The 27,230-nt window shown below is 56.4% G+C and overlaps 3 protein-coding genes across 3 annotated transcripts; 1 reads left to right on the forward strand and 2 right to left on the reverse strand.

The window, feature by feature from the left end:
- Window positions 1-325: 325 nt before the first annotated feature.
- Window positions 326-14,379, reverse strand: MBOAT7 (membrane bound O-acyltransferase domain containing 7). Its single transcript, XM_033084032.2, has 8 exons — window positions 14,242-14,379; window positions 12,634-12,763; window positions 10,525-10,651; window positions 9,076-9,232; window positions 7,785-8,139; window positions 4,260-4,436; window positions 1,262-1,715; window positions 326-460 (listed from the first exon to the last, which is right to left on the reverse strand). Exons 1-8 carry the CDS (start codon window positions 14,315-14,317, stop codon window positions 326-328), a joined length of 1,611 nt encoding a protein of 536 aa, XP_032939923.1. The 5' UTR covers window positions 14,318-14,379.
- An 827-nt stretch (window positions 14,380-15,206) lies between these two features.
- TSEN34 (tRNA splicing endonuclease subunit 34) lies at window positions 15,207-17,006 on the forward strand. The gene is made up of 4 exons (XM_033084062.2): window positions 15,207-15,568; window positions 15,644-15,683; window positions 15,765-15,875; window positions 16,569-17,006. Exons 1-4 carry the CDS (start codon window positions 15,266-15,268, stop codon window positions 16,757-16,759), a joined length of 645 nt encoding a protein of 214 aa, XP_032939953.1. The 5' UTR covers window positions 15,207-15,265; the 3' UTR covers window positions 16,760-17,006.
- Window positions 16,955-26,537, reverse strand: GRWD1 (glutamate rich WD repeat containing 1). Its single transcript, XM_033084061.2, has 8 exons — window positions 26,306-26,537; window positions 25,054-25,171; window positions 24,317-24,479; window positions 23,062-23,287; window positions 21,749-21,888; window positions 19,785-19,985; window positions 17,760-18,049; window positions 16,955-17,596 (listed from the first exon to the last, which is right to left on the reverse strand). The coding sequence occupies exons 1-8, from the start codon at window positions 26,514-26,516 to the stop codon at window positions 17,560-17,562; spliced, it is 1,386 nt and encodes a 461-aa protein (XP_032939952.1). The 5' UTR covers window positions 26,517-26,537; the 3' UTR covers window positions 16,955-17,559.
- Window positions 26,538-27,230: the final 693 nt, after the last annotated feature.

Raw genomic sequence — 27,230 nt, forward strand, 5'->3', positions numbered from 1 at the left:
GATTGGTCGAGCTGCTGTCACTCAGCGCTTCTCGCGTTCTGATTGGTCCAGCCGTGTGGCCCTGCCCCGTTGTCCTTCTCTGATTCGCTGAGCGCTTTAGTCCCGCCCCTTCCCGCTTCTGATTGGCTCGCCCGCTTTTCTGAGCAGGACGGCGCCGGAAGTGACGTTTTCTCGCCTCGCATTGTGGGAGCGCCGCCATATTTAAGCGTGAGGGAAGGCGGGCGCTCCCTGAAGCCTCCCCCCAAAAAAACCCCAAACCCCCTCGGTACCCCCCAAAATAACCCTAAAAAAACCATCAAAATATCTGGGAACTCCTGGCCCGAGTTCATTCCAGGATTTGCGCCATTTTCCTCAAAAGATTCACCTCAGGGCCTCGGGCATCCTGCAGGATCAGGTCAGTTAAGGCGAATTTGGATCCATTTTTGATATTCGGCTCCATTTTAGATGTATTTGAGTCAATCTTGGGTGTTTAAGGGTCAGTTTTGGGGTGGTCTCAGTCAGTTTTGGGGTCCCCACACACACCAAACACACCGGGGATGTAATTCAAGGCTTTTATTAAGTTCTCAATTTCCAAAAACAGAGCCCCCCACTCCCACCCCCCTAAAAAAAGCCCCTCTGGGGGGTGCCCGCAGCCCCCCAGCACCCCCCAAATTCTGTTTTTTTTGGGGTTCCTCCTCTTCCTCCCCTGGGGGTCCCCCTGATTTGGGGCTATCAGAGCCCCTCCCTTCTGGATTTTGGGGTTCAGGGCCTTTCCCCCCATTTTCCATTGGGATCCCTCCCCCTTGACCTGAGTTTTGGGGTCCTTCCTCCTCCTCCTCACCCCAAAATTTGATATCCCCCCAAGTTCTGCTTATTGGGGTTCCTCCCTCTCCTCTGTTTTGGGGGTCAGGGGATCCCTACCCTCCTGAAATTCAGGATTTAGGGCGTCTCCCTTCTCTTGAATTTTAGGATTTAGGGGCTCCCCACCCTCCTGAAATTTAGGATTTAGAGCATCTCCCTTCTCTTGAATTATAGGATTTAATGGCTCACCACCCTCCTGAAATTTAGGATTTAATGGCTCCCCACCCTCCTGAATTTTAGGATTTAGGGTGTCTCTCTTCTCTTGAATTTTAGGATTTAATGGCTCACCACCCTCCTGAATTTTAGGATTTAGGGCGTCTCCCTTCTCTTGAATTTTAGGATTTAAGGGCTCGCCACCCTCTTGAATTTTAGGATTCCCATCTCCCTCACCCTCACGGGGGTTCCTCCTCCTCCTCCTCACCTGCGCATCCCCCGCTCCCCCTTCCTCCCCCCCCTCCTCCTCCTCTCCCTCACGCTCCTTTTCCCGCCCTTTTCCCCGCCCCTTTTCCCGCCCTTTTTCCCGCCCTTCGGCCGCCATTTTCCCTGAGGCGGCGGCCGCCATGAGGATGAGGAGCGGCACAAGATGGAGGCAGAAATGCACCGAGGCCCAGAAGCGCAGCGTGGCCGCCGCTTCTCTCAACACAAACCCCATGCTCAGGTACTCGAACGCCCTCATCTTGAGGAACCACTGCCCTCCCCTCAGCAAGGAGCCTTTCCATCCTCCCAGCTGCTCCAGGGGAACGCCGAAATGTCGGCCCAGAGCCGCCTCGGCCGCCGCCTCGGCCGCCAGCCAGAGCGGCACGGTGAGGAAGGCCAAGTGCTGCCCCCCGTGCAGGCCGTGCCAGTAAGCTGAGGCCAGCATGGTCCAGGCGTTCCTGGGTTTGTGTGGAAAAAAAAAAAGAGAAAATGTGTTTAGGGTGGAGAGGTGGGAGAGGAAACCCAGCGAGGTTTTATGTGGGGGTGTTAAAATGGGGGTTATGGGCATTAGGATGGAGCGTGGAGGAACTGAAATGTCATTTGTGCAGGCACAAAGTTCGGTTTATGCAGTTAAAATTCAGTTTGGGATCCAGAAAGATCGATTTACACGCCCAGAATTCAGTTTGGGATCCATAAAGCTCAATTTACGTACCCAAGATTCGGTTTGTGACCCAGAAAGCTCAATTTACACACCCAAAATTCAGTTTATGACCCATAAAGTTCACTTTTCACACCCAAAATTCAGTTTGTCACCCATAAAGTTCACTTTGCATACCCAGAATTCAGTTTGTGCCCCTCAAAGTCCAGCCTAAGCACCCAAAGCTCAGTTTTACACCCCCAAAATTCAATCTACACCCACTAAAACTCATCCCCTGGTGCCCAAATCTCTTTAATCTTTCTCCCAGTATTCCCAGTGCCCCTCCCAGTGCCCCCAATCACCCTCCCATTGCTCCCAGTGCCCCTTCCAGTGCTCCCAATCACCCTCCCAGTGCTCCCCAGTCCCTCCCAGTGCTCCCAGTGCCCCTCCCAGTGCTCCCAGTGCCCCTCCCAGTGCTCCCAGTGCCCCTCCCAGTACCCCCCAGTCCCTCCCAGTCCCTCCCAGTGCTCCCAGTACCTGAGCAGAGGGTACTGGCGGGGCCCCCTGCGGTGCACGTAGGCCACCAGCCACCCTCCCAGTGCTCCCAGTGCCTCCCAGTGTCCCTCCCAGTGCCCCTCCCAGTGCTCCCAGTGCCCCTCCCACTGCTCCCAATCACCCTCCCAGTGCTCCCCAGTCCCTCCCAGTGCTCCCAGTGCCCCTTCCAGTGCTCCCAGTGCCCCTCCCAGTGCTCCCAGTGCTCCCAGTGCCCCTTCCAGTGCTCCCCAGTCCCTCCCAGTGCCCCTCCCAGTGCTCCCAGTGCCCCTCCTAGTGCTCCCAGTGCCCCTCCCAGTGCTCCCAGTACCTGAGCAGGGGGTAGTGGCGGGGCCCCCTGCGGTGCATGTAGGCCACCAATCACCCTCCCAGTGCTCCCAGTGCCCCTCCCAGTGCCCCCAACCACCCTCCCAGTGCTCCCAGTGCCCCTCCCAGTGCTCCCAGTGCCCCTTCCAGTGCTCCCAGTACCTGAGCAGGGGGTACTGGCGGGGCCCCCTGCAGTGCACGTAGACCACCAATCACCCTCCCAGTGCTCCCATTGCTCCCAGTGCCCCTCCCAGTGCTCCCAGTGTCCCTCCCAGTGCTCCCAGTGCCCCTCCCAGTGCTCCCAGTGCCCCTCCCAGTGCTCCCAGTGCCCCTTCCAGTGCTCCCAATCACCCTCCCAGTGCTCCCAGTCCCTCCCAGTGCCCCTCCCAGTGCTCCCAATCACCCTCCCAGTGCTCCCAGTGCCCCTCCCAGTGCTCCCAGTGCCCCTCCCAGCGCTCCCAGTGCCCCTCCCAGTGCTCCCAGTGCTCCCAGTACCTGAGCAGGGGGTACTGGCGGGGCCCCCTGCGGTACATGTAGACCACGAGCCACCCTCACAGTGCTCCCAGTCCCTCCCAGTGCTCCCAGTGCTCTTCCCAGTGCTCCCAGTGCCCCTCCCAGTGCCCCCAATCACCCTCCCAGTGCTCCCAGTGCCCCTCCCAGTGCTCCCAATCACCCTCCCAGTGCTCCCAGTGCCCCTCCCAGCGCTCCCAGTGCCCCTCCCAGTGCTCCCAGTGCCCCTCCCAGTGCTCCCAGTGCCCCTCCCAGTGCCTCCCAGTGCCCCTTCCAGTGCCCCCAATCACCCTCCCAGTGCTCCCAATCACCCTCCCAGTGCTCCCAATCACCCTCCCAGTGCCCCCCAGTGCCCCTCCCAGTGCTCCCAGTGCCCCTCCCAGTGCTCCCAGTGCCCCTCCCAGTGCTCCCAATCACCCTCCCAGTGCTCCCAGTACCCCCCAGTCCCTCCCAGTGCTCCCAGTACCTGAGCAGGGGGTAGTGGCGGGGCCCCCTGCGGTGCATGTAGACCACCAGCCACCCTCCCAGTGCTCCCAGTGCCCCTTCCAGTGCTCCCAATCACCCTCCTGGTGCTCCCAATCACCCTCCCAGTCCCTCCCAGTCCCTCCCAGTGCTCCCAGTGCTCCCAGTACCTGAGCAGGGGGTACTCGGGGGGCCCCCTGCAGTGCACGTAGACCACCAATCACCCTCCCAGTGCTCCCAGTGCCCCTCCCAGTGCTCCCAGTGCCCCTCCCAGTGCTCCCAGTGCCCCTCCCAGTGCCCCCAATCACCCTCCCAGTGCCTCCCAGTGCCCCCAATCACCCTCCCAGTGCTCCCAGTGCCCCTCCCAGTGCTCCCAGTGCTCCCAGTGCCCCTCCCAGTGCCTCCCAGTGCCCCTCCCAGTGCTCCCAGTGCTCCCAGTGCCCCTCCCAGTGCCCCTCCCAGTACCCCCCAGTGCTCCCAGTGCCCCTCCCAGTGCTCCCAGTGCCCCTCCCAGTGCTCCCAGTGCTCCCAGTACCTGAGCAGGGGGTAGTGGCGGGGCCCCCTGCGGTGCACGTAGGCCGCCAGCCACCACTGCACCGTCATGTTCCAGCGCCTCAGCCCCCCCCGGAAGCGCCGGCCGACCTCGGTGCCCCAGGGATCCACGGTGCGGATGGACTCGAAATCCCAGAGCTCTGGGGGCAGCTCAGCACACCTGGGACAGGGGGGGGACACAGGGGAAAATCAGGGGATTTATCAGGATTTTTTTTGGGAATTTTTGAGTAATTTTTGAGACTTTTTTTGGGAATTTTTGAGATTTTTTGGGGAATTTTTTAGATTTTTTTAGGGATTTTTTAGGGAATTTTTGAGAATTTTTAGGGGAATTTTTGAGACATTTTTGGGGAATTTTTGAGATTTTTTTGGGGAATTTTTGAGATTTTTTGGGGAATTTTTGAGACATTTTTGGGGAATTTTTGAGACATTTTTGGGGAATTTTTGAGACATTTTTGGGGAATTTTTGAGATTTTTTTTGGGAATTTTTGAGACATTTTTGAGGAATTTTTGATATTTTTTTGGGAAATTTTTGGGGGAATTTTATAGATTTTTTTAGGGATTTTTTGAGAAATTTTTGAGGAATTTTTGAGATTTTTCGGGGAATTTTTGAGCATTTTTGGGGAATTTTTGAGAAATTTTTGAGGATTTTTTGGGGAATTTTTGAGAAATTTTTGAGACATTATCTGGGAAATTTTTGAGATTGTTTCGCGAATTTTTTAGATTTTTTCAGGGATTTTTTAGGAAATTTTTGAGTAATTTTTGAGATTTTTTGGGGAATTTTTGAGACATTTTTTGGGAATTTTTGAGTAATTTTTTGGGGAGTTTTTCAGATTTTTTTTTTAATTTTTGGGGGAATTTTTTAGATTTTTTAAGGGACTTTTTAGGAAATTTTGGGTGAATTTTTGTAGATTTTTTTGGGAGACTCGAAATCCCACTGCTGTGGGGGCAGCTCAGCACACCTGACACAGGAGGGACACAGGGGAAAATCAGGGAATTTTTCAGGATTTTTTTTGGGAATTTTTGAGTAATTTTTGAGACATTTTTGAGGAATTTTTGAGATTTTTTTGGGAATTTTTTGGGGAATTTTATAGATTTTTTTAGGGATTTTTTAGGGAATTTTTGAGGAATTTTTGAGATATTTTTGGGGAATTTTTGAGAATTTTTTGGAGAATTTTTGAGATTTTTTTTGGGACACACAGGTGAGACATAGGTGAGACACAGGTGGGACCCTCAGGGACACACAGGGGAAAATCAGGGAATTTCTGAGAATTTTGGGGAAATTTTTGAGACATTTTTGAGGAATTTTTGAGATATTTTTGGGGAATTTTTGAGAAATTTTTGGGGAATTTTTGAGATTTTTTTGGAGAAATTTTGGGACACACAGGTGACACACAGGTGACACACAGGTGACACTGAGACACCTAGAGAGCCCCAAAATGGGACACAGGGATGCCCAGCCCCAAAACCCGAATGTCCCTGTACCCCAAAACCCTATACCCCAGTGTCCCCAGTGTCCCTGTACCCCAATGTCCCCAATGTCCCTGTACCCCAATGTCCCCAATGTCCCCAGTGTCACTCACGTTTTGGGGCGCTCCCACTTCACCGTGGGTCCCTGCCCTGGCCTGGCCCTGGCAGATTTGGGGTACAGCCCCCAGCCCCAAAACCCCAATGTCCCCAATGTCCCTGTACCCCAATGTCCCTGTACCCCAATGTCCATGTACCCCAATGTCCCCAATGTCACTCACATTTTGTGGCGCTCCCACCGCACCGTGGGTCCCTGCCCCGGCCTGGCCCTGGCAGATTTGGGGTACAACCCCCAGCCCCTGTACCCCAATGTCCCTGTACCCCAATGTCCCCAATGTCCCCAGTGTTCAAAGTCCCTGTACCCCAATGTCCCCAGTGTCCCCAGTGTCACTCACGTTTTAGGGTGCTCCCATTGCACTGTAGGTCCCTGCCCTGGCCTGGCCCTGGCAGATTTGGGGTACAGCCCCCAGCCCCAAAACCCCAATGTCCCCAATGTCCCTGTACCCCAATGTCCCTGTACCCCAATGTCCATGTACCCCAATGTCCCCAATGTCACTCACATTTTGTGGCGCTCCCACCGCACCGTGGGTCCCTGCCCCGGCCTGGCCCTGGCAGATTTGGGGTACAACCCCCAGCCCCTGTACCCCAATGTCCCTGTACCCCAATGTCCCCAATGTCCCCAGTGTTCAAAGTCCCTGTACCCCAATGTCCCCAGTGTCCCCAGTGTCACTCACGTTTTAGGGTGCTCCCATTGCACTGTAGGTCCCTGCCCTGGCCTGGCCCTGGCAGATTTGGGGTACAGCCCCCAGCCCCAAAACCCCAACATCTCTGCACCCCAGTGTCCCTGTACCCCAATGTCCCTGTACCCCAATATCCCCAGTGTCCCTGTACCCCACAGTGCCTGTACCCCAATGTCCCCAAAGTCCCCATGCTCACATTTTGGGGCGCTCCCACTGCTCCGTGGGCCCCTGGCCTGAGCAATTTTGGGGTACAGCCCCAAAACCCCAAACCCCTGTACCCCAATGTCCCTGTACCCCAGTATCCCTGTACCCCAATGTCCCTGTACCCCAATATCCCCAGTGTCACTCACGTTTTGGGGCACTCCCACTGCTCTGTGGGTCCCTGCCCCGGCCTGGCCCTGGCACTTTTGGGGTACAGCCCCCAGCCCCAAAACCCCAACGTCCCTGTACCCCAATGTCCCTGTACCCCAGTGTCCCTGTACCCCAACATCCCTGTACCCCACATCCCCAGTGTCACTCACGTTTTAGGGTGCTCCCACTGCACTGTTGGTCCCTGCCCCGGCCTGGCCCTGGCACTTTTGGGGTACAGCCCCCAGCCCCAAAACCCCAATGTCCCTGTACCCCATGTCCCCAATGTCACTCACATTTTGTGGCGCTCCCACTGCACTGTAGGTCCCTGCCCCAGCCTGGCCCTGGCACTTTTGGGGCACAGCCCCCAGCCCCAAAACCCCAACATCCCTGTACCCCAATGTCCCCAATGTCCCTGTACCCCAATGTCCCCAATGTCCCTGTACCCCAATATCCCTGTAACCCACTGTCCCTGTACCCCAATGCCCCCAGTGTCACTCACATTTTGGGGCGCTCCCACTGCTCTGTTGGTCCCTGTCCCGGCCTGGCCCTGGCAGATTTGGCGTACAGCCCCCAGCCCCAAAACCCCAGTGTCCCTGTACCCCAATGTCCCCAGTGTCACTCACGTTTTGGGGCACTCCCATTGCACCGTAGGCCCCTGGCCCGGCCTGGCCCTGGCACTTTTGGGGTACAGCCCCCAACCCCAAAACCCCAGTGTCCCCAATGTCACTCACGTTTTGTGGCGCTCCCATTGCACTGTGGGTCCCTGCCCTGGCCTGGCCCTGGCACTTTTGGGGTACAGCCCCCAGCCCCAAAACCCCTGTATCCCATGTCCCTGGACCCCATATCCCTGTACCCCAATGTCCCCAGTGTCCCTGTACCCCAATGTCACTCACGTTTTGGGGCGCTCCCACTGCACTGTGGGTCCCTGCCCTGGCCTGGCCCTGGCAGATCTGGGGTACGCCCCCAGCCCCGCGGCCACGCAGCCGCCCTCGGCGCAGAGCCATCCCACGTAGAGGCGCAGGCGCAGGGCCAGGAACACGGGCACCATGTGAGCCAGCCTGGCCAGCCAGGGCCGGGCCAGGAACTGCGGCTCCAGCACGGCCTGGGCGGGCCAGGCCCGGCTCACCAGCACCCCCAGCGCTCCCAGCAGCGGCGCCCAGCGCACGTGGGACAGGAGCCGGCGCAGCGCGGGCGGCGCGGGGGGACCCCACACCCAGTCCAGGTGAGTGCCCAGGCGGTAAAAGGGACCTGGGGAGAGCGGGGGACACGAGTTTAGAGAGGAAACAGAGGAATCTGGGTGTAAATCGTTAAAATTTTGCTCTGGGATTGTCCAAAATTCTTCATAAATTCTGTTAAAATCTCTCTGAGATTCCTTCAGGGAGCTCACAAGAATTTTGCCAAAATCATCTCAGGGAGTCCCCCAAGAATTCACCCAAAATCATCTCAGGAACCTTCCAAAATTCCATCAGGGAGCCCCCAGAATTCCCCCAAAAATCATCTCAGGAACCTTCCAAAATCATCTCAGGGAGCCACCAGGAATTCCCCCAAAATCATCTCAGGGAGCCCCACAAAATTCACCCAAAATCATCTCAGGAACCTTCCAAAATTCCATTAGGGAGCCCCACAGAATGTCCCCAAAATCATCTCAGGGAGCTCCCCAGAATTCCCCCAAAAATCATTTCAGGAACCTTCCAAAATCATCTCAGGGAGTCCCCAGGAATTCCCCCAAAAATCATTTCAGGAACCTTCCAAAATTCCATCAGGGAGCCCCCCAGAATGTCCCCAAAATCCTCTCAGGGAGCCCCCCAGAATTCCCCCAAAAATCATTTCAGGAACCTTCCAAAATTCCATCAGGGAGCCCCACAGAATGTCCGCAAAATCCTCCCAGGAACCATTCTAGAATTGTCCCAAAATCCTCTCTGGAAAACTCAAAAATCCCCTCAAAATTCCATCAGGGAGCCCCCCCAGAATTCCCCCAAAATCCTCTCTGGAATCTCCCAAAATTTCATCAGGGAGGCCCCCAGAATTCCCCCAAAATTATCTCTGGAAATCTCAAAAATCCCCTCAAAATTCCATCAGGGATGCCCCCAGAATTCCCCCAAAATTCCCTCCCAAAATTCCCCCAAAATCCCGAGGGCTTTGGCCCCGCCCCTTTAGGCCCCGCCCCCCTCAGGCCCCGCCCACCTGTCAGCAGCCCCAGGTAACAGTAGCTGTAGCACAGGATGTCAATCAAACTGGGCACGCGCCGCAGCGAGCCAATCATCAGCCGCGTCTCCTCTGACGTCACCCCCTTTAGCCCCGCCTCCCGCAGCTCTTGCGCGTCACAGGCCAGGCTGACCATCTGGGGGCGGGGCTAAGTGAGGCCACGCCTCCTTTTCCATATATGGGTGCGGTGTGCCCGAAGCCACGCCCCCTAGAGGCGCTTAGCGCCCCCTGCTGGCCCGCCAGTGATCCGCCCATTGCATTCAGGGATCCCCAAAAAAATTCCCCAAAATCACCCCAAAACCCCCCAAAATCATCCCCAGAACCCCCAAAAATAATCCCAGAATCCCCAAAATCACACCTCAACAACCAAAACCGTCCAAAAATAATTCCAGAACCACCCCAAATGACCACTGGACCCCCCAAAGTCACCCCAAAACCCCCCCAAATCTCCCCTGAACCCCCCAAAATCACCCCCTGAACCCCCAAAAAAATCCTAGAACCCCCCAAAATCACCCAAGAAACCCCAGAACGCACCCTTGAACCCTCAAAAATAATCCCAGAACCCTCCAAAATCCTCCCAAGACCCCCCAAAAAATCCCAGAACCCCCCTAGATGACCCCTGGACCCCCCAAAGTCACCCCTAAACCCCCCCAAAAATCCCAGAACCCCCCCAAAATCACCCCTGAATCCCCAAAAATAATCCCAGAACCCTCAAAGATCCCCAAAATCCCCAAGTACCCCCCAAAATCACCCCAAAAATCACCCCAGAACCCCAAAAATCACCCCTGAACCCCTCAGGAGCCCCCAAATTCCCCCAGGACCCCCCAAAATCTCCCCAGGACATCCTGAAAACCTCCCCAGGACCCCCCAAAATCCCCTCAAGACCCCCCAAAATCCCCCCAGGACCTCATAAATCCCCCCAGAATTTTCCAAAATTCCCACAAGACCCCCCAAAATCCCCTCAAAACCCCCCAGGACCCCCCAAAATCCCCTCAAGAACCCCCCAGGACCCCCCCAAATCCCCTCAAAACCCCCCAAAATCCCCCCAGGACCCCCAAAATCCCCCCAGGACCTCATAAATCCCCCCAGAATTTTCCAAAATTCCCACAAGACCTCCTAAAATCCCCTCAAAATCCCCTCAAAATCCCCTCAGGACCCCCCAAAATCCCCTCAAAACCCCCCAGGACACCCCAAAAAACCTCCCAGGACCACCCAAAATCTCCCCCAAATCCCCTCAAAGCCCCCCAAAATCCCCCCAGGACCCCCCAAATCCCCTCAAAACCCCCCAAAATTCCTCCAGGACCCCCCCAAATCCCTCCAAAATTCCCCAGGACCCCCAAAATTCCTCCAGGACCCCCCCAAATCCCTCCAAAATTCCCCAGGACCCCCAAAATCCCCCCAGGACCCCCCCCAAATCCCCCCCAGTACCTTGAGGGTGATGAGGAGCTGCAGGGCATTGGCGTAGGGAGGGGGCTCAGGCAGCCCCCAGACCCAGGGGGTTCTGAAGAACAGGAGGTACCCGAAGGCCCAGGCCAGGGTGGCACCCCCACAGTACCTGGGGGAGGGTCCCCAATCAATTTAGGGCACCCCAAAAACCTGCCCTGACCTTTAAAACCATCCCCAGCCACCCAAAATCCTCCCACCATTGAGAATTTGGGGGGTCCCAAAATGTCCTGGACCCCCCCTCAAATTCCCCCCCAGCATTTTTGGGGGGTCCCAAAATGTCTCAGACCCCCCCCTCTGAATTTTTGGGGTGTCCCAGTGAGACTTCACCCCTCCCCCAGCTCGTTACCCTTGTGTTAATTAAGCAATAACGAGCTCTGGTGTTGTAAGGAGCCCCAAAATTTGCCAGGAGGGGGGAGGGGAAATGGGTTGGGATCCACAAAAATGGAATTGAGAGCCCCAAAATTGTTTCAGGAACCCCCAAAATGAATCAAGGACACCCCAAAATGAATCAAGGACACCTCAAAATGGAAATTGGGAGCCCCCAAATGGGTCAGGAACCCCCTAAATGGTTTCAGGAAGCCTCAAAATTTATTTGAGATCCCCTAAAATTCACCTGGGATTCCTTAAAATGGAACTGGGAACCCCAAAATGAATCAAGGACACCCCAAAATGAGTCAGAGAACCCTCAAAATGAATCAGGGTCTCCCCAAAATCAATCAGAGACCTCTAAAATTAATCAAGGACCCCCAAAATTAATCAGGGACACCCCAAAATGAGTCAGGGTCCCCCTAAAATGAGTCAGGGAACCCTCAAAATGAAATCAGGGTCTCCCCAAAATGATTCAGGGACCCCCAAAATTGAGCTGGGAACCCCCAAAATGAGTCAGGGACCCCCAAAATGAATCAAGGACCCCAAAAATAAATTAGGGACCCCCTCAAATGAGTCAGGGACCCCAACCCAGGGCTCTGTGGCCTCCAAAATCCTCCCAAACCAGGGGTTAGAGCCCCCTAAAATGAACCTGGGACCCCCAAATTGAATCAGGGACTCCCCAGAATGAGGCAGAGATTCCTCAAAATGAATCAAGGACCCCAAAAATTAATCAGGAATGCCCCAAAATGAGTCAGGGCCCCCCAGAATGAGTCAGGGACCCCCCCCAAAATGAGTCAGGGACCCCAAAAATCAATCAGAGATTCCCCAAAATGAATCTGGAATCCCCCCAAATGAATCAGGGCCCCCCAGAATGAATCTGAGACCTCCTAAAATGAATCAAGGACCCCCCAAAATTAATCAGGGAGCCTAAAATGAATCAAGGATTCCCCAGGATGGGTCAGGGTCTCCCCAAAATGAGTCAGGGCCCCCTCAAAATGAGTCAAGGACATCCCAAAACTAATCAAGGACCCCCAAAGTGAACCTGGGACCCCCCCCAAATGAGTGAGAGACCCCCAAAATGAGTCAGGGAACCCCCCCTAAATTAATCAGGACCCCCCAAATGAATCAAAGATCCCCAGAATGAATCAGGGCCCCCCCAAAATGAATCAGGGACCCCCCAGATGAATCAAGGACACCCCAAAATAAATGAGGGACCCCCCAGATGAATCAGGGACTCCCCAGAATGAATCTTAAACCCCCAGAATGAATCAGGGTCCCCCCAAAATGAATCAAGGACCCCCCAAAATAAATGAGGGACCCCCCAAAATGAATCAAGGACCCCCAGAATGAATCTGAGACCTCCTAAAATGAATCAGGGCCCCCCTAAATGAATCTGAGACCCCCAAAATGAATCAAGGACCCCCCCCAAATGACTCAGGGACTCCCCAAATGAATCAGGGACCCCCCAAAATGAATCAAGGACCCCCAGAATGAATCTGAGACCTCCTAAAATGAGTAAAGGACCCCCCAAAATTAATCAGGGACCCCCCAGAATAAACCTGAGACCCCCTAAAATGAACCTGGGACACCCCAAAATGAATCTGAGACCACTCAAATTGAATTAAGGACCCCCCCAAATGACTCAGGGACACCCCAAAATGAATCAGGGACACCCCAAATGAATCAAGAACCCCCCCCAGATGATTTGGGGCCCGGACCCACCTGGGCAGGAGGCCGAGGATGGCCCAGGTGCCCAGCACGGTGCCCAGCGAGTGCAGCACGTGGGGGCCGCAGGTGAGCAGAGCCAGCCCCGCCCCCAGCGCCGCCCCCCCGAGCTGCCGGCAGCGGGGGCCTGGGGGGGAGGGGAGGGGGGGTCAGAGCCTGAAATATCTTGGGGTACCCTAAAATATCCCAAACATATCCCAAACATATCCTGGGGTATCCCAAAAATATCCCAAACATATCCTGGGGTACCCCAAAATATCCCAAACATATCTCAAATATATCCTGGGGTACCCCAAAAATATCCCAAAAATATCTTGGGGTAACCCAAAATATCTAAAAAATATCCTGGGGTACCCCAAAATATCATAGCAATATCCTGGGGTACCCCAAAAATATCATAGAAATATCCTGGGGTACCCCAAAAATATCATAGCAATATCCTGGGGTACCCCCAAAATATCACAGAAATATCCTGGGGTACCCCAAAATACCCCAAACATATCCTGGGGTACCCCAAAATATCCTGGGTACCTCAAAACATCCCTGGGTCAGACCCCAAACACATCCCTGGTACCCTAAAGCACCCCAAAAATATCCTGGGGTACCCCAAAATATCCCAAAAATATCCCAAACATATCCTGGGTACCCTAAAATATCCCAAACATATCTTGGGGTAACCCAAAATATCAAAAAAAATATCCTGGGGTACCCAAAAAATATCAGAGAATACCCTGAAACATTCCAAAAAATATCCTGAGGTAACCCAAAAATATCTCAGAAATATCCTGGGGTACCCCAAAATATCCTGGGTACCTCAAAACATCCCTGGGTCAGATCCCAGACACATCCCTGGTACCCCAAAATATCCTGGGGTAACCTAAACACATCCCAAAAATATCTTGGGGTACCCCAAAATACCCAAAAAATATCCTGAGGTACTCTAAAATATCCCAGAAATATTCTGGGGTACCCTGAAACATTCCAAAAATATCCTAAAAATATTTTAGAAATATCCTGGGTACCCCAAAAACATCCTGAGTACCCCAAACACATCTCAAAAATATCCTGGGGTACCCCAAAAAAATCCCCAAAATATCCCAAACATACCCTGGGGCGCCCCAAAACATCCTGGGGTCAGACCCCAAAAATACCCTGGGTACCCTAAAATACCCTGGGTACCCCAAAATATCCCAGAAATATCCTGGGTACCCCAAATCCTTCCAGGCAATCCCCGAAAATCTTGAAAATTCCCCCTGGATCCTCAAGAATCAACAGGATCCCCCCCCAAAAACCCCTCCAAGCTCCACCCAAACCCCCTGAGGACCCCCCAAATCCTTCTCAGGACCCCCCAAAATCCCTCGGGACCCCCCAAATCCCCCTCAGGACCCCCCAAATCCCCCTCAAAACCCCCCCAAACCCCCTCAGGACCCCCCAAATCCCCCTGAGGAACCCTCAAATCCCCCGCAGGACCCCCCAAATCCCCCCCAGCACCCTCCAAACCCCTCCAAGCTCCCCCCAAAACCCCTCAGGACCCCCCGAAAATCCCTCAGGACCCCCCAAACCCCCTCAGGACCCCCCCAAAATCCCCCCAAATCCCCCCCTCACCGCGATCCTTGAGCACGAAGCCCACGGGGATGGAGCCCAGCAGCACGGACAGGTACGTGAGCTCCTCCCGGTTCATGGCTGCTCCTGGGGACCCTCCCCGAGCCCCCCAAAACCTCCCGGGACCCCCAAAAAACCTCCCGGGACCCCCCGAAACCCCCCCGGGCCCCCCCCGAGGCCCCTGCGCGGCTCCGCGGCTCCGGGCGGGGGCGGAGGGGGCGTGGCCTGAACAAACCCCGCCCACAACCAGACCACGCCTACTTAACCTCCTTGTGGGCGTGGTTAAACCTCAACTCCGCCCCCTTGTGGGCGGGGCCACGCAGATCCTTCAGGTATCGATTTTGGGGGGTTTGAGGCTTAAAGAGCGGGGTCCGGAGCCACCTTAAAGGGGTCTGGCCCTTTAAGAGGGGGTGCGGGCGTGTTAAGAGGTGTCTGGCCCTTTAAGGCAAGAGGGGGATGTATTTTTAAGGGGGTTGGCCCTTTAAGGGGGTTTTAACCCACCGGAAAGGGGCTTTAAATGAGGTCTGGCCCTTTAAGGGGGTTTTAACCCACCAGAGGAGGGCTTTAAATGAGGTCTGGCCCTTTAAGGGGATTTTAACCCACCGGAGGGAGGAGTTTAAAGAAGTTTGGCCCTTTAAGGGGTTTTAACCCACCAGAGGGGGTGGTTTAAAGTGGGTCTGGCCCTTTAAGGGGGTTTTAACCCACCGGAGGGGGTGGTTTAAAGGAGTCTGTCCCTTTAAGGGGGTTTTAAACCACCGGGAGGGAGCTTTAAAGGGGTCTGGCCCTTTAAGTCCGGTGAGGGCCCACAATGGCGGCATTTAAAAGGGCTCTGTCCTTTAAGCCGCTCAGCCCTGAGAAGTCGCTCTTAAAAGGTCCTGGGCCCCCCTCCATTGCCCTGTACCGGCTCTGGTGGGACCCACACGGCATCGCCGCTTTAAACCCGCCGGGACTCACTGCACCACTTCCGGCGGCACGCTGAGCCACTTCCGGCGGCACGCTGAGCCGCTTCCGGAAAGGCGGGGCCAAAATGGCGGCGGGGCCTGAGGGGGTCCCGGGGGTCTGCGGGAGCGAGGAGGGCTCAGAGACCCCCGGGACCCCCCCGGGTTCCCCCGCGGAGCTGCCGCGGGTGCGGCGGCAGCGCGGGCGGTTCCTGCTCTGGTCTCCGCGCGCGGCGCGGGCGCTGCGGGAGCGGCAGCGCGTGTGGGGAGCGCTGGTCGGGACCCCCCAGAGGCGGGGCCGAGCGGGGGCGGCGGGGCCGCGGCTGCCGCTACAGCTCCGGCCGGAGGAGGCGCGGGCGCTGCGGGAGAGCGGCGGAGCCACCGTGGAGGCGGTACCGGGGGGAGGGGCAGGGCTGGGGGATGGGGAGCACCGAGACCCCCTCCCTGAGCCGCCCCTCCCCCCTCAGGTTGACGAGGCTGAAGCGGAGCCCGAGGAGACCCCGGCAGGTGGGGGAGGGGCGAGTTTGGGGGGAGGGGTGAATTGGGGAGGGGGTCAGACCCGCACTGACCCCTCCCCTCCCCCCTCAGAGCCCTCCCCCCCCAGCGAACGGCGCTTCCGCGTGTTCCGGGAGCTGTGGGGGAGGGGCCTGCACCTCACCCCGGGCGGGAAATTCGGGGGCGACTTCCTGGTGTACCCCGGTAAGGGGGGGGGAAATGGGGTGGGGGCTCCCCCTGGGCACCCTCAGACCCCTCCTCAAATATTCCTGACCCTCCCCTCAGGGTCCCAGCTCCCTTCCAAATATCCCTGACCCCCTCCCAGGGGTTCGAGACCCCTCCCCATTATTCCTGACGACCTCTGGGTATCCCTGATCCCCCTCCCCATTATTCCTAATAACCTCCTAAAGGTTCACAGCCCCCTCCCCATTATTTCGGTCCTCCTGAGGGTTCCAGCCCCCTTCCAAATATCCCTAACCCCTTCCAAGGGGTTCGAGACCCCTCCCCATTATTCCTAACAACCCCTCAGAGGGTCCCAGACCCCTCCCCATTATCCCTGACCCCCTCTCAGGGGTTGTAGACCCCTCCCCATTATTCCTGTCCATTTCTGGGTATGTCTCACCCCCCTCCCCATTATTCCTAACAACCCTTCACAGGGTCCCAGACCCCTCCCCATTATCCCTGACACCGCCCCAGTTTGCCATCCCCCTCCCCACCATTTCCAACCCCTCCTGGAGGGTCTCCAACTCCCCCTGGGGTCTCCTATCCCACTCCCCTCCTGGGTGGGGGTCTCTATCCCCCTCGCCACCCCTGTTAGGGGGGTCTCTCTCTCCCCCTCCCCACCATTTTTCACCCCCCCGCGGGGGTCTCTCTTTCTCCCCCTCCCCTTTTTTCCAGGCCCCCCCTCGCAGTTCCACGCAGGCGCGGTCGCGCTGTGTCCCTGCAGTTCCGCCCCGCAGCCGCTGGGGGCGCTGCTCGCGGCCGCGCGCCTGGGCACGAGCGTGCGCAAAGCGCTGCTGCTCTGCCGCGCGCCGCCAGGGGGCGCCCTGGCCTGCACCGCGCTCACGTGGCGCGCCGACCTCACGTGACCCTCGCCACGTGATGCCTTTTCCCGCGCTTTTGGTCACATGACTGCGGCGCGATATTCCCTCGTCACGTGATGTTTACCGCGCTTTTACTCATCACGTGACGACACCGCGTGACTCCCTCATCACGTGATGTTTACCGCGCTTTTACTCGTCACGTGACTGCATGCATGTGAGGGTTTTCCCTGAAATAAATAATTCCGTTATATTTTTTATTTTAACCATAAAAATAAAACCGATTTTTGTGGTAGTTTTTGCAAAGTCTCGTTTGGATGTTGGGGGAGCATCCCCCTGGAACTTGGGGACAAAACCTCCCTGAATTTGGGGATAAAACCCCCCTGATTTTGAGGACGGGGGCCCTGGAATGGAGGGAAATTCTGGCTGGTTTCATCCCAATTTTGGGTGTTTTCACCCCAATTTCAGCTGTTTTCATCCCAATTTTGGGTGTCCTGACCCCAATTTTGGGTGTCCTGACCTCAATTTTGGGGTTTTTTCACCCCAATCACACACTGATGATGTGCAATGCCCTCCCTGCCTGTGCACAGCAGCACCCTGGGCACATTCCCAGGGGTTCCCTCCCCAATTCCAGGTTTTTTCACCCAAATTTTGGGTGTCCTGACCCCAATTCTGGCTGTTTTCACCCCAGTTTTGGGTGTCCTGACCCAAATTTTGGGTGTCCTGACCCCAATTTTGGGTGTCCTGACCCCAATTCCAGTTTTTTTCCCCCCAATTCTGGGTGTCCTGACCCCAATTCCAGCTGTTCTCACCCCAATTTTGGGTTTTTTCACCCCAATTTCAGGCTGTCACACGCTGATGGTGCGGAAGGCGGCGATGCCCTCCCTGCCCGTGCACAGCAGCAGCCCCAGGGGTTCCCTCCCCAATTCCCACCCCAATTTTGGGTGTCCTGACCCCAATTCCAGCTGTTCTCACCCCAATTCCAGGTGTTCTCCCCCCATTTTCCCTGTGTCACACGCTGATGGTGCGGAAGGCGGCGATGCCCTCCCTGCCCGTGCACAGCAGCAGCCCCGGGCACTGCGGGTGCCAGTGCAGCTCCTTCACCTCCCTCTCTCCCTGGTGCATGAACAGCAGCTGGGGGGGCAGCCCTGCCAGCCCCTCCCCCTCCCCAGAGCCCTCCCCCTCCCCCTCAGGGTCCTTTTCCACGCCCAGGTCCCACTGGGTGACCAGGTCGTCCTCGCCCGCGGCCGCCAGGACGCCGCTCTCGCCCGGGTGCCACTGCACCGACGTGATGGGGCCCCGGTGCTGCTTGAAGGTGGCAACGCACGAGGAGCTCGTCTGGGGGGGGGGAAAATGGGGAGGGGGTTGGTGGGGGGGGGTCTGGGGGATTTCTGGGGTGTCCCTGAGTCACTTTGGGGGTCCCTCAGGTTCAGTTTTGGGGTCCCTGGGTCACTCTGGGGGTCTCTCAGGATCAGTCTGGGGTCTCAGAGTCATTCTGGGGGTCTCTGTGTCCCCCTGGGGGTCCCTGTGTCACTCTGGGGTCCCTGTGGCTCACTCTGAGGGTCCCTCACACTCAGTCTGGGGTCTCTGTGTCACTCTGGGGTCTCTGTGTCCCCCTGGGGTCCCTCAAACTCAGTTTGGGGTCCCTGTGTCACTCTGGGGGTTCCTGCTCCTTCTGGGGGTCCCTCAGGCTCAGTTTGAAGTCTCTGTGTCCCCCTGGGAGTCTCAGGCTTGGTTTAGGGGTCCCTGTGTCACTCTGGGGGTCCCTCACACTCAGTTTGGGGTCCCTGTGTCCCCCTGGGGGTCCCTGTGTCACTTTGGGGGTCCTTGTGTTTCCCCCTGGGGGTCCCTGCATCATCCTGGGGTCTCAGGCTCAGTTTGGCGTCCCTGTGTCACTCTGGGGGTCCCTCAGGCTGTTGCATGTCCCTTGGTCACTCTGGGGGGGTCTCTGTGTCACTCTGGGGGTCCCCGCTCACCCTGGGGAGGGTCTCTGTGTCACCCTGGGGGGGTCCCTCACACTCAGTTTGGGGTCACAGGGTCACTCTGGGTGTCCCTGTGTCACCCTGAGGGTCCCTGTGTCACTCTGGGGGTCCCTGTGTTTCCCTCTGGGGGGGTCCCTCACACTCAGTTTGGGATCCTTGTGTCACTCTGGGGGTCCTCAGGCTCCCCCTGGGGGTCTCTGTGTCCCCCTGGGGGGGTCTCACACTCAGTCTGGGGTCCCTGTGTCACCCTGGGGGGGTCCCTGTATCCCTCTGGGGGTCTCTGTGTCCCCCTGGGGGTCCCTCAGGCTCACTCTGGGGGTCTCTGTGTCACCCTGGGGGTCCCTGCTCCCTCTGGAGGTCCCTCAGGCTCGGTTTGGGGGTCCCTCACACTCAGTTTGGGGTCCCTATGTCCCTCTGGGGGTCCCTGTGTCACTCTGAGGGTCCCTCACACTCAGTTTGGGGTCCCTGTGGCTCACCCTGGGGGGTCTCAGGCTCCCCTTTGGGGTCCCTGTGTCACTCTGGGGGTCCCTCCCTCAGTTTGGGGTCCCTCAGTCCCTCTGGGGGTCCCTGCTTCCCCTGGGGGTCCCTCAGGCTCAGTTTGGGGTCCCTGTGTTCCCCTGGGGGTCTCACCCTCAGTTTGGGGTCCCTGCTCCCCCTGGAGGTCCCTGTGTTCCCCTGGGGGTCTCAGGCTCACTCTGGGTGTCCCTGTGTTTCCCCCTGGGTGTCCCTGTGTTTCCCCCTGGGGGTCCCTGGGTCACTCAGGGGGTCTCAGGCTCAGTTTGGGGTCCCTGCTCACCCTGGGTGTTCCTGTGTCCCTCTGGGGGTCTCAGGCTCAGTTTGGGGGTCCCTGTGTCATTCTGGGGGTCCCTCACCCTCAGTTTGGGGTCCCTGTTTCCCCCTGGGGGTCTCAGGCTCACTCTGGGGGTCCCTCACCCTCTGTTTGGGGTCCCTGTGTCCCCCTGGGTGTCCCTGTGTCCCCCTGGGGGTCCCTGTGTCCCCCTGGGTGTCCCTGTGTCCCCCTGGGGATCCCAGTCTCACCCTGAAGGTCCCTGTGTCCCCCTGGGGATCCCAGCCTCACTCTGGGGGCTCACCCTGACACTGCGCAGGTCCCAGAGCCTGAGGGTGCCATCATCACCCCCGCTGAGCAGCGCGGCCGCGTCGCGCCGGCTCCAGGCGATGACGTTGACGTCGCCGTCGTGCGCCGAGGGCACCGAGAGCTGGCACGCCCGGGGGGGAGGGGCACGAACGTCCCACACACGCAGGGAGGCGTCCGAGGAGCACGAGATGAACACCTGGGGGGGAGGGGAAAGGAGGGAAATGAGGGAGGGAGGGAGGGAAGGAAGGGAAAGAAGGAAAGAAGGAAGAAGAGAAAAAGGGAGGAAAGAAGGCAGGAAGGGAGGAAAGGAAGGAAGAAGAAAAGAAGGAAACAAGGAAGAACAGAAGGAAGGAAGGAAGTAAAGAAAGAAAGAAGGAAGGAGAGAAAGAATGAGGGAAGGAAATGGGGAAAGGAGAAAGGAAGGAAGGAAGGAAGGAAGGAAATGAGGAAGGGAGGAAGGAAGAACAGAAGGAAGGAAGGAAATGATGAAGGGAGGAAAGGAGGGAGGAAGGAGGGAATGAAGGAAGGAAGAGAAGTAAAGAAAGAAAGGAAGAAGAAAAGAAGGAGAGAAAGAAGGAGGGAAGGAAGTAAAGAAAGGAGAAAAGGAAAGAAAGAAGTACAGAAACAAGGAGGGAAAGAAATGAGGAAGGAAGGAAAGAAAAAAAAAAAAGAAGGAAAGAAGGAAGGAGGGAAGGAAATGAGGAAGGGAGAAGAGAGGAAGGAAAGAGGGAGGAAGGAAGCATGGAAATGAGGAAGGGAGGAAGTAAAGAAAGAAGAAAAGAAGGAAAGCAGGAAGGAGAGAAGGAAATGAGGAAGGGAGGAGAAAAGGAAGGAAGGAAGGGAGGAAGTAAAGAAAGAAAGAAAGAACAAAAGAAGGAAAGAAGAAGAGAAAGGAGGAGGGAAGGAAATGAGGAAGGGAGGAAGGAGAGAAGGAAAGGAGGAAGGAAATGAGGAAGGGAGGAAGTAAAGAAAAAAAGAAAAAAAAAAAGAAAGGAGAGAAGGGAGGAGAGAAGGAAATGAGGAAGGAAGGAAGTAAAAAAAGAAAGAAAAAAGGAAGAAGAGAAAGAAGAAGGGAAGGAAATGAGGAAGGGAGGAGAGAAGGGAGGAAGGAAAGAAGGAAGGAGAGAAAGGAAAGAGGGAAGGAGGGAAGGGAGGGAAGAAGTAAAGAAAGGAAGAAGAAAAGAAGGGAAGAAGGAAGGAGAGAAAAAAGGGAAGGAAATGGGGAAGGGAAAAGGAAGGAAGGAGGGGAAGAAAGAAAGGAAGAAGAAAAGAAGGAAAGAAGGAAGAAGAGAAGGAAGGAAGGAGAGAAGGAAGAAAAGAAGGAGGGAGGGAGGAAGGAGAGAAGGAAATGGGGAAAGGAGGAAGTAAATAAAAAGAAAAAAGGAAAGAAGGAAAAAAAGAAAGAAGGAGGGAAGGAAATGAGGAAGGGAGGAGAGAAGGGAGGAAGGAAGGGAGGGAGGAAGGAAGGAAGGAAAGAAGGAAGGAGAGAAGGAAATGAGGAAAGGAGGGAGGAATGAAGGGAGGAAGGAAATCAGGAAGGGAGGAAGTAAAGAAAGAAAGAAAAAAGGAAAGAAGGAAGGAGAGAAAAAAGGTGGGAAGAAAATGGGAAAGGGAGGAAAGAAGAGACGAAGGAAAGAAGGGAGGAAGGAAGAGAGGGAGAGAGGGAGGAAGGAAGTAAAGAAAGAAAGGAAAAGGAAGGAGAAAAAGGAGAGAAGGAAATGGGGAAGGGAGAAAGGGAGGAAAGAAGGAAATGGGGAAGGGAGGAAGTAAAGAAAAAGAAAAAAGGAAAGAAGAAAGGAGAGAAGGAAATGAGGAAAGGAGGAAGAGAAGGGAGGAAGGAGGAGCTGAGCCTGGGGCAGTCACTGACCCCACCCCAGGCCCTGCTGGCTCTGTCCCTGCCCCACCCCAGACCCTGCTGTCCCTGTCCCACCCCAGACCCTCACTGTCCCCGTCCCTCACCGAGGCCTCGCTGGGTGACCACTGGATGTCCTCCACGCTGCCCTCATGGCCCAGCAGAGGCCTCTGGTCCACGGCCCAGCCGCCCTCGCGCGGCTCCCAGCGATGGATGCGGCCCCGCACGTCCCCGGAGAGCAGCCGGCCTGAGGGGGGAGAGGGGAACGACCCCAAAACATCCCAAATTTCACCCAAATCAATCTCCAAAATCCCCAATTCCCCAGCTGACCCCCAAAGATCTCCCCAAAATCTTCCCAGGACTCCTCCAGCAGTGCCCTTCTCTCCTCATGGTTTCACCTTTTTTATCTCTCGCTTTTCACCTGCAGTGCTCTGCCATTTTCTCCCCCCACGTTTGCTGCTCTTTTCTCCCCTCACATTTCCCACCCTTTCCCCCTCACCTTCCTCTCCTTTTTCCCTTCACATTTTCTCTCCTTTTCCCCCTCATTTTTCCCCATTTTCCCCCTCACATTTCCCGCTCTTTTTTCTCCCTCACGGTTTCCGCCATTTTGTCCCCTCACATTTCCCTCCATGTTCTCCCCTCACATTTCCTGCTCTTTTCCCCTCACATTCTTCTCCTTTTCCTCTCACATTTCCTCTCATATTTCCATTTTGTCCCCTCACGTTTCCTGCTCTTTTTCTCCCCTCACATTTTCCGCCATTTTGTCCCCTCACAGTTCTGCCATTTTCTTCCCTCACGTTTTCCTGCCTTTTTCTCCTCTCCTATTTCCACAATTTTCTCCCCTCACATTTCCCACTCTTTCCCCCTCACCTTCCTCTCCTTTTCCCCTCACATTTCCTCTCTTTTTTCCCCTCACATTTCCATTTTCTCCCCTCACGTTTTCCTCTCTTTTCTCCCCTCACATTTTCCACAATTTTATCCCCTCACATTTCCCATTCTTTTCCCCTCACCTTCCTCTCTTTTTCCCCTCACATTTCCATTTTCCCCCTCACATTTCCCGCTCTTTTCTCCCTTCATGGTTTCCGCCATTTTGTCTCCTCACAGTTTCCGCCATTTTGTCCCCTCACGTTTCCCGCTCTTTTCTTCCCTCACGTTTTCCCGCCTTTTTCTCCCCTCATAGTTTCCACCATTTTTTCCCCTCACATTTCCCATTTTTTCCCCTCACATTTTCTACCTTTTCCCCTCACATTTCCCTCTCTTTTTTCCCCTCATATTTCCATTTCCCCCTCACCTTTCCCGCTGTTTTCTCCCCTCACGGTTGCCGCCATTTTGTCCCCTCACGTTTCCCGCTCTTTTTTCCCCTCATGGTTTCCACCATTTTCCCCCCACATTTCCCCCAAATTTCCCCCCAAATCCTCACCTGGGGTCTGGGGGCTCCAGTCCAGCCCGAACCCCTCGTCCAAGTGGCCGCTGAAGGAGGCGAGCTCGGGCAGTGCTCCCTGCTGGACGGTCCTGGGCCCCCTCCCCGAATCCCCCTCCCCAAATTCCCCTGCCAGAACCCCCAGGGCCCTCCCCAGCCCCAGCACCTCCACCTGGCCCCGCTCCGACCACACGGCCGCGATCGGGGACCCCCCAAGGGTCGTCACCTGTGGGGAGGGGACACGGGAAAATTAAAATTTAAATAATTAAAAATGTCAAAAATTAATTAAAGGGGGTGAGGGAGGGGTTTGGGGGCGCCCAAAAGGGATTTAGGGGGTCCCAGGTTTAATTGGGGGGGGGCTGGGAGGGTCTCAGGACAGAGATTTGGGGTTTTAGGGGTGAATTTTTGGGGTTTTTGGGCTTCCCAGGATGATTTTCAATATTTTGGGGTTCCCAGAGGTGATTTTTTGGGGTTCCCAGGGTGATTTTATGAAGTTTTTGGGGTTCCCATGGGGATTTTTGGGGTTCCCAGGGCAATTTTTGGAGTTTTTGGGGTTCCCAGGGTGAATTTTTTGGGTTTTGGGTTCCCAGGGTGATTTTATGGGGTTTTTGGGGTTCCCAGGGTGATTTTATGGGGTTTTTGGGGTTCCCAGGGTGATTTTTGGGGCTCCCAGAGGGGATTTTGGGGTTCCCAGGGTGATATTTTGGGTTTTTTAGGGTTCCCAGGGTGATTTTTAGGAGTTTTTGGGATTCCCAGGGTGATTTTTTGGGTTTTTGGGGTTGCCAGGGTGTTTTTTTGGGGTTCCTATGGTGATTTTTGGGGGATTTTAGGGTTGCCTGGGTGATATTTTTTTATTTTTGGGGTTCCCAGGGTGAATTTTGGGGGTTTTAGGGTTCCCAGGGTGATTTTTGATGTTTCTGGGGCTCCCAGAGTGATTTTTGGAGATCCCAGAATGAATTTTGGAGGTTTTTGGGGTTCCCAGAGAGGTTTTTTGGGGTTCCCAGGGTAATTTTTTGGGTTTTTGGGGTTCCCAGGGTGATTTTTTTGATTTTTGGAGTTCCCAGTGAGGTTTTTGGGGTTCCCAGAAGGGTTTTGGGGTTTTTTTTGAGATTCCCAGTGAGGTTTTTGGGGGTTTTGGGGGTTCCCAGGGTGATTTTTCGGGGTGTTTTGAGTTCCCAGGGTGATTTTTGGGGTTCCCAGGGTGATTTTCAGGGTCCCCAGGGTGATTTTTGGTATTTTTTGGGGGTCTCCATACCCTGAGCCTGTTGACCCCCCCGTAGTGGGGGGCCATGACGAGCAGCAGCTGCGGCTCCCGCCCCTCCCCCTCCTCATCACTGTCACTGTCATTGTCACTGTCATTGTCACTGTCACTGCCCCTCCTCAGCCCGTGCAGGTTCTGCATCTGCAGCAGCAGCACCCTAAAAACAGGGAAAAAACACCCAAAATTGGGGCTGGGGGCACCCCAAAAACAACCCAAAAACTCCCCAGGCTCAGGGGAGGGAGAGAATTTGGGGGAGCCCAAAATGGGGGAGGGGAGAGCCCAAAATGGGAGGAAGGGAAAACCCTCAGGATAAATTGGGGGGCTCCTGGGGGTCTCAGGGTGAATTTGGGGAGGTCCCAGGGGTCTCAGGGTGATTTGGGGAGGGTCCTGGGGGTCTCAGGGTGATTTGGGGAGGGGTCTCAGGATGAATTTTGAGGTCTCAGGGGTCTCAGGATGAATTTGGGGGGAGTCTCAGGATCAACTTTGGGGTCTCAGGGTGAATCTGGAGGAGTCCTGGGGGTCCCAGGATGAATTGGGGAGGGGTCCGGGGGTCTCAGGATGAATTTTGGGGTCTCAGGATGAGTTTGAGGGGGGTCCCAGGGTGATTTGGGGGGGGGTCCCAGGGGTCTCAGGATGAATTTTGGGGTCTCAGGATAATTTGGGGAGGGGTCTCAGGGTTAATTTGGGGGGGTGCCAGGGGTCTCAGGATAATTTGGGGAGGGGTCTCTCACCGGTTGGCCCCGGGGGTCTCGGCCTGGGTCCCCGCACAGAGCAGCACCGAGAGCGGGGGCTGCTCCCGCCCCTCCCCCAGCCCGTCCCGCACCACGTCAAAGCTCAGGCAGGGCGAGCCTGGGGGGGAGGGGCGGTCAGAGACCCCCGAGACCCCTCCCCAAAATCATCTGAACCCCAAAATCCCTCCCCAAAACCCCCTGAATCCCAAAATCCCACCTGAACCCCCCCCAGACCCAAAAAACCCCGAAGTCCTCCCAGAGACCCCAGCCATGACCCCCCCCAGAGCTCTCCCAGTAACACCAGTGCCCTCCCAGTGCTCTCCCAGTAACACCAGTGCCCTCCCAGTAACAGCAGAGCCCTCCCAGTAACTCCAGTGCCCTCCCAGTAACTCCAGAGCGCTCCCAGTAACTCCAGAGCGCTCCCAGTAACTCCAGTGCCCTCCCAGTAACTCCAGAGCGCTCCCAGTAACTCCAGAGCGCTCCCAGTAACTCCAGTGCCCTCCCAGTAACTCCAGAGCCCTCCCAGTAACTCCAGTGCCCCCCCACAGCCCTCCCAGTAACTCCAGTGCCCTCCCAGTAACTCCAGTCACCTCCCAGTGCCCTCCCAGTAACACCAGAGCGCTCCCAGTAACACCAGTGCCCTCCCAGTAACTCCAGAGCGCTCCCAGTGCCACCAGTGTCCTCCCCAGACCCTTCGAGAGCTCTCCCAGTAACTCCAGTCACCTCCCAGTAACTCCAGTGTCCTCCCCAGACCCTTCCAGTGCCCTCCCAGTAACTTCAGAGCTCCCCCAGTACCCTCCCAGCAACACCAGTGCCCTCCCAGTAACACCAGAGCCCTCCCAGTGCTCTCCCAGTAACACCAGTGCCCTCCCACTAATACCAGAGCCCTCCCCAGACCCCTCGAGAACCCTCCCAGTAATTCCAGAGCCCCCCCAGTAACACCAGAGCTCTCCCAGTGCCCTCCCAGTAACACCAGAGCCCTCCCCAAAGCCCTCCAGTGCCCTCCCAGTAACTCCAGTCACCTCCCAGTGCCCTCCCAGTAACACCAGAGCTCTCCCAGTGCCCTCCCAGTAACACCAGAGCCCTCCCCAGATCCCGCCAGAGCCCTCCCAGTAACTCCAGTCACCACCCAGTGCCCTCCCAGTAACACCAGTGCCCTCCCAGTGCTCTCCCAGTAATCCCAGCCCCCTCCCCTCCCTCCCGCAGCCCTCGGCACCCGCCGGGCCCCGCGCTGTCCCCTCAGCCGCGGTACCGGTGCCGGCGCGGTGATACATCACGTAGGCCTCCTCGTCCATCACCAGCTCCTCGTCGGGGCCCAGCGGCGGCCCCGCCCCGGGCACGTACACGCGGCCCGGGGGCTCCGCGTCCGCCTTGTCGCGATTGCGGGCCCGGGGCCTGTCGCGATTCGAGGCTCGGGGCCGATTCGCGGTTCGGGGTTTGGAGGAGCCGCGGCGCGCCGCCATCTTGGTCGTGAGGGGAGGATGAACTTCCGGTGGGTGCCCCGCCCACTTCCGGATGAGTGTGCGTGACTTCCGGTCACGCGATGTCCGGTCACGTGATATCCGGTCAGGTGGCTCCCAGTAACACCAGTGACCACCAGTGGCCTCCCAGTGACTCCCGGTGGCCTCCCAGTAACTCCCAGCAACACCAGTGACCCTCCAGTGACTTCCCAGTAACTCCCAGTAACTCCCAGTGACCCTTCAGTGACTTCCCAGTAACTCCCAGTGACCTCCCAGTCACTCCCAGTGACCTCCCAGTAACTCCCAGTGACTCCCAGTAACACCAGTGACCTCCCAGTGACTCCCAGTAACACCAGTGACCCCCCCAGTGACTCCCAGTCACTCCCAGTAACTCCCAGTGACCTCCCAGTGACTCCCAGTAACCTCCCAGTGACCTCCCAGTGACCTCCCAGTGACACCAGTGACCCCCCCAGTAATCTCCCAGTAACTCCCAGTGAACCCCCAGTCACTCCCAGTGACTCCCAGTAACACCAGTGACCTCCCAGTGACTCCCAGTGACCCCGCCAGTAACTCCCAGTTACTGCCAGTGACCTCCCAGTAACACCAGTGACCCCCCAGTCACCCCCAGTAACTCCCAGTGACTCCCAGTAACACCAGTAACTTCCCAGTAGCACCAGTGACCTCCAGTGACCTCCCCCCAGCGACTCCCAGTAACAC

Source organism: Catharus ustulatus, chromosome 35 (assembly GCF_009819885.2).
Source record: "Catharus ustulatus isolate bCatUst1 chromosome 35, bCatUst1.pri.v2, whole genome shotgun sequence".
NCBI classification, from domain to species: Eukaryota; Metazoa; Chordata; class Aves; order Passeriformes; family Turdidae; genus Catharus; species Catharus ustulatus.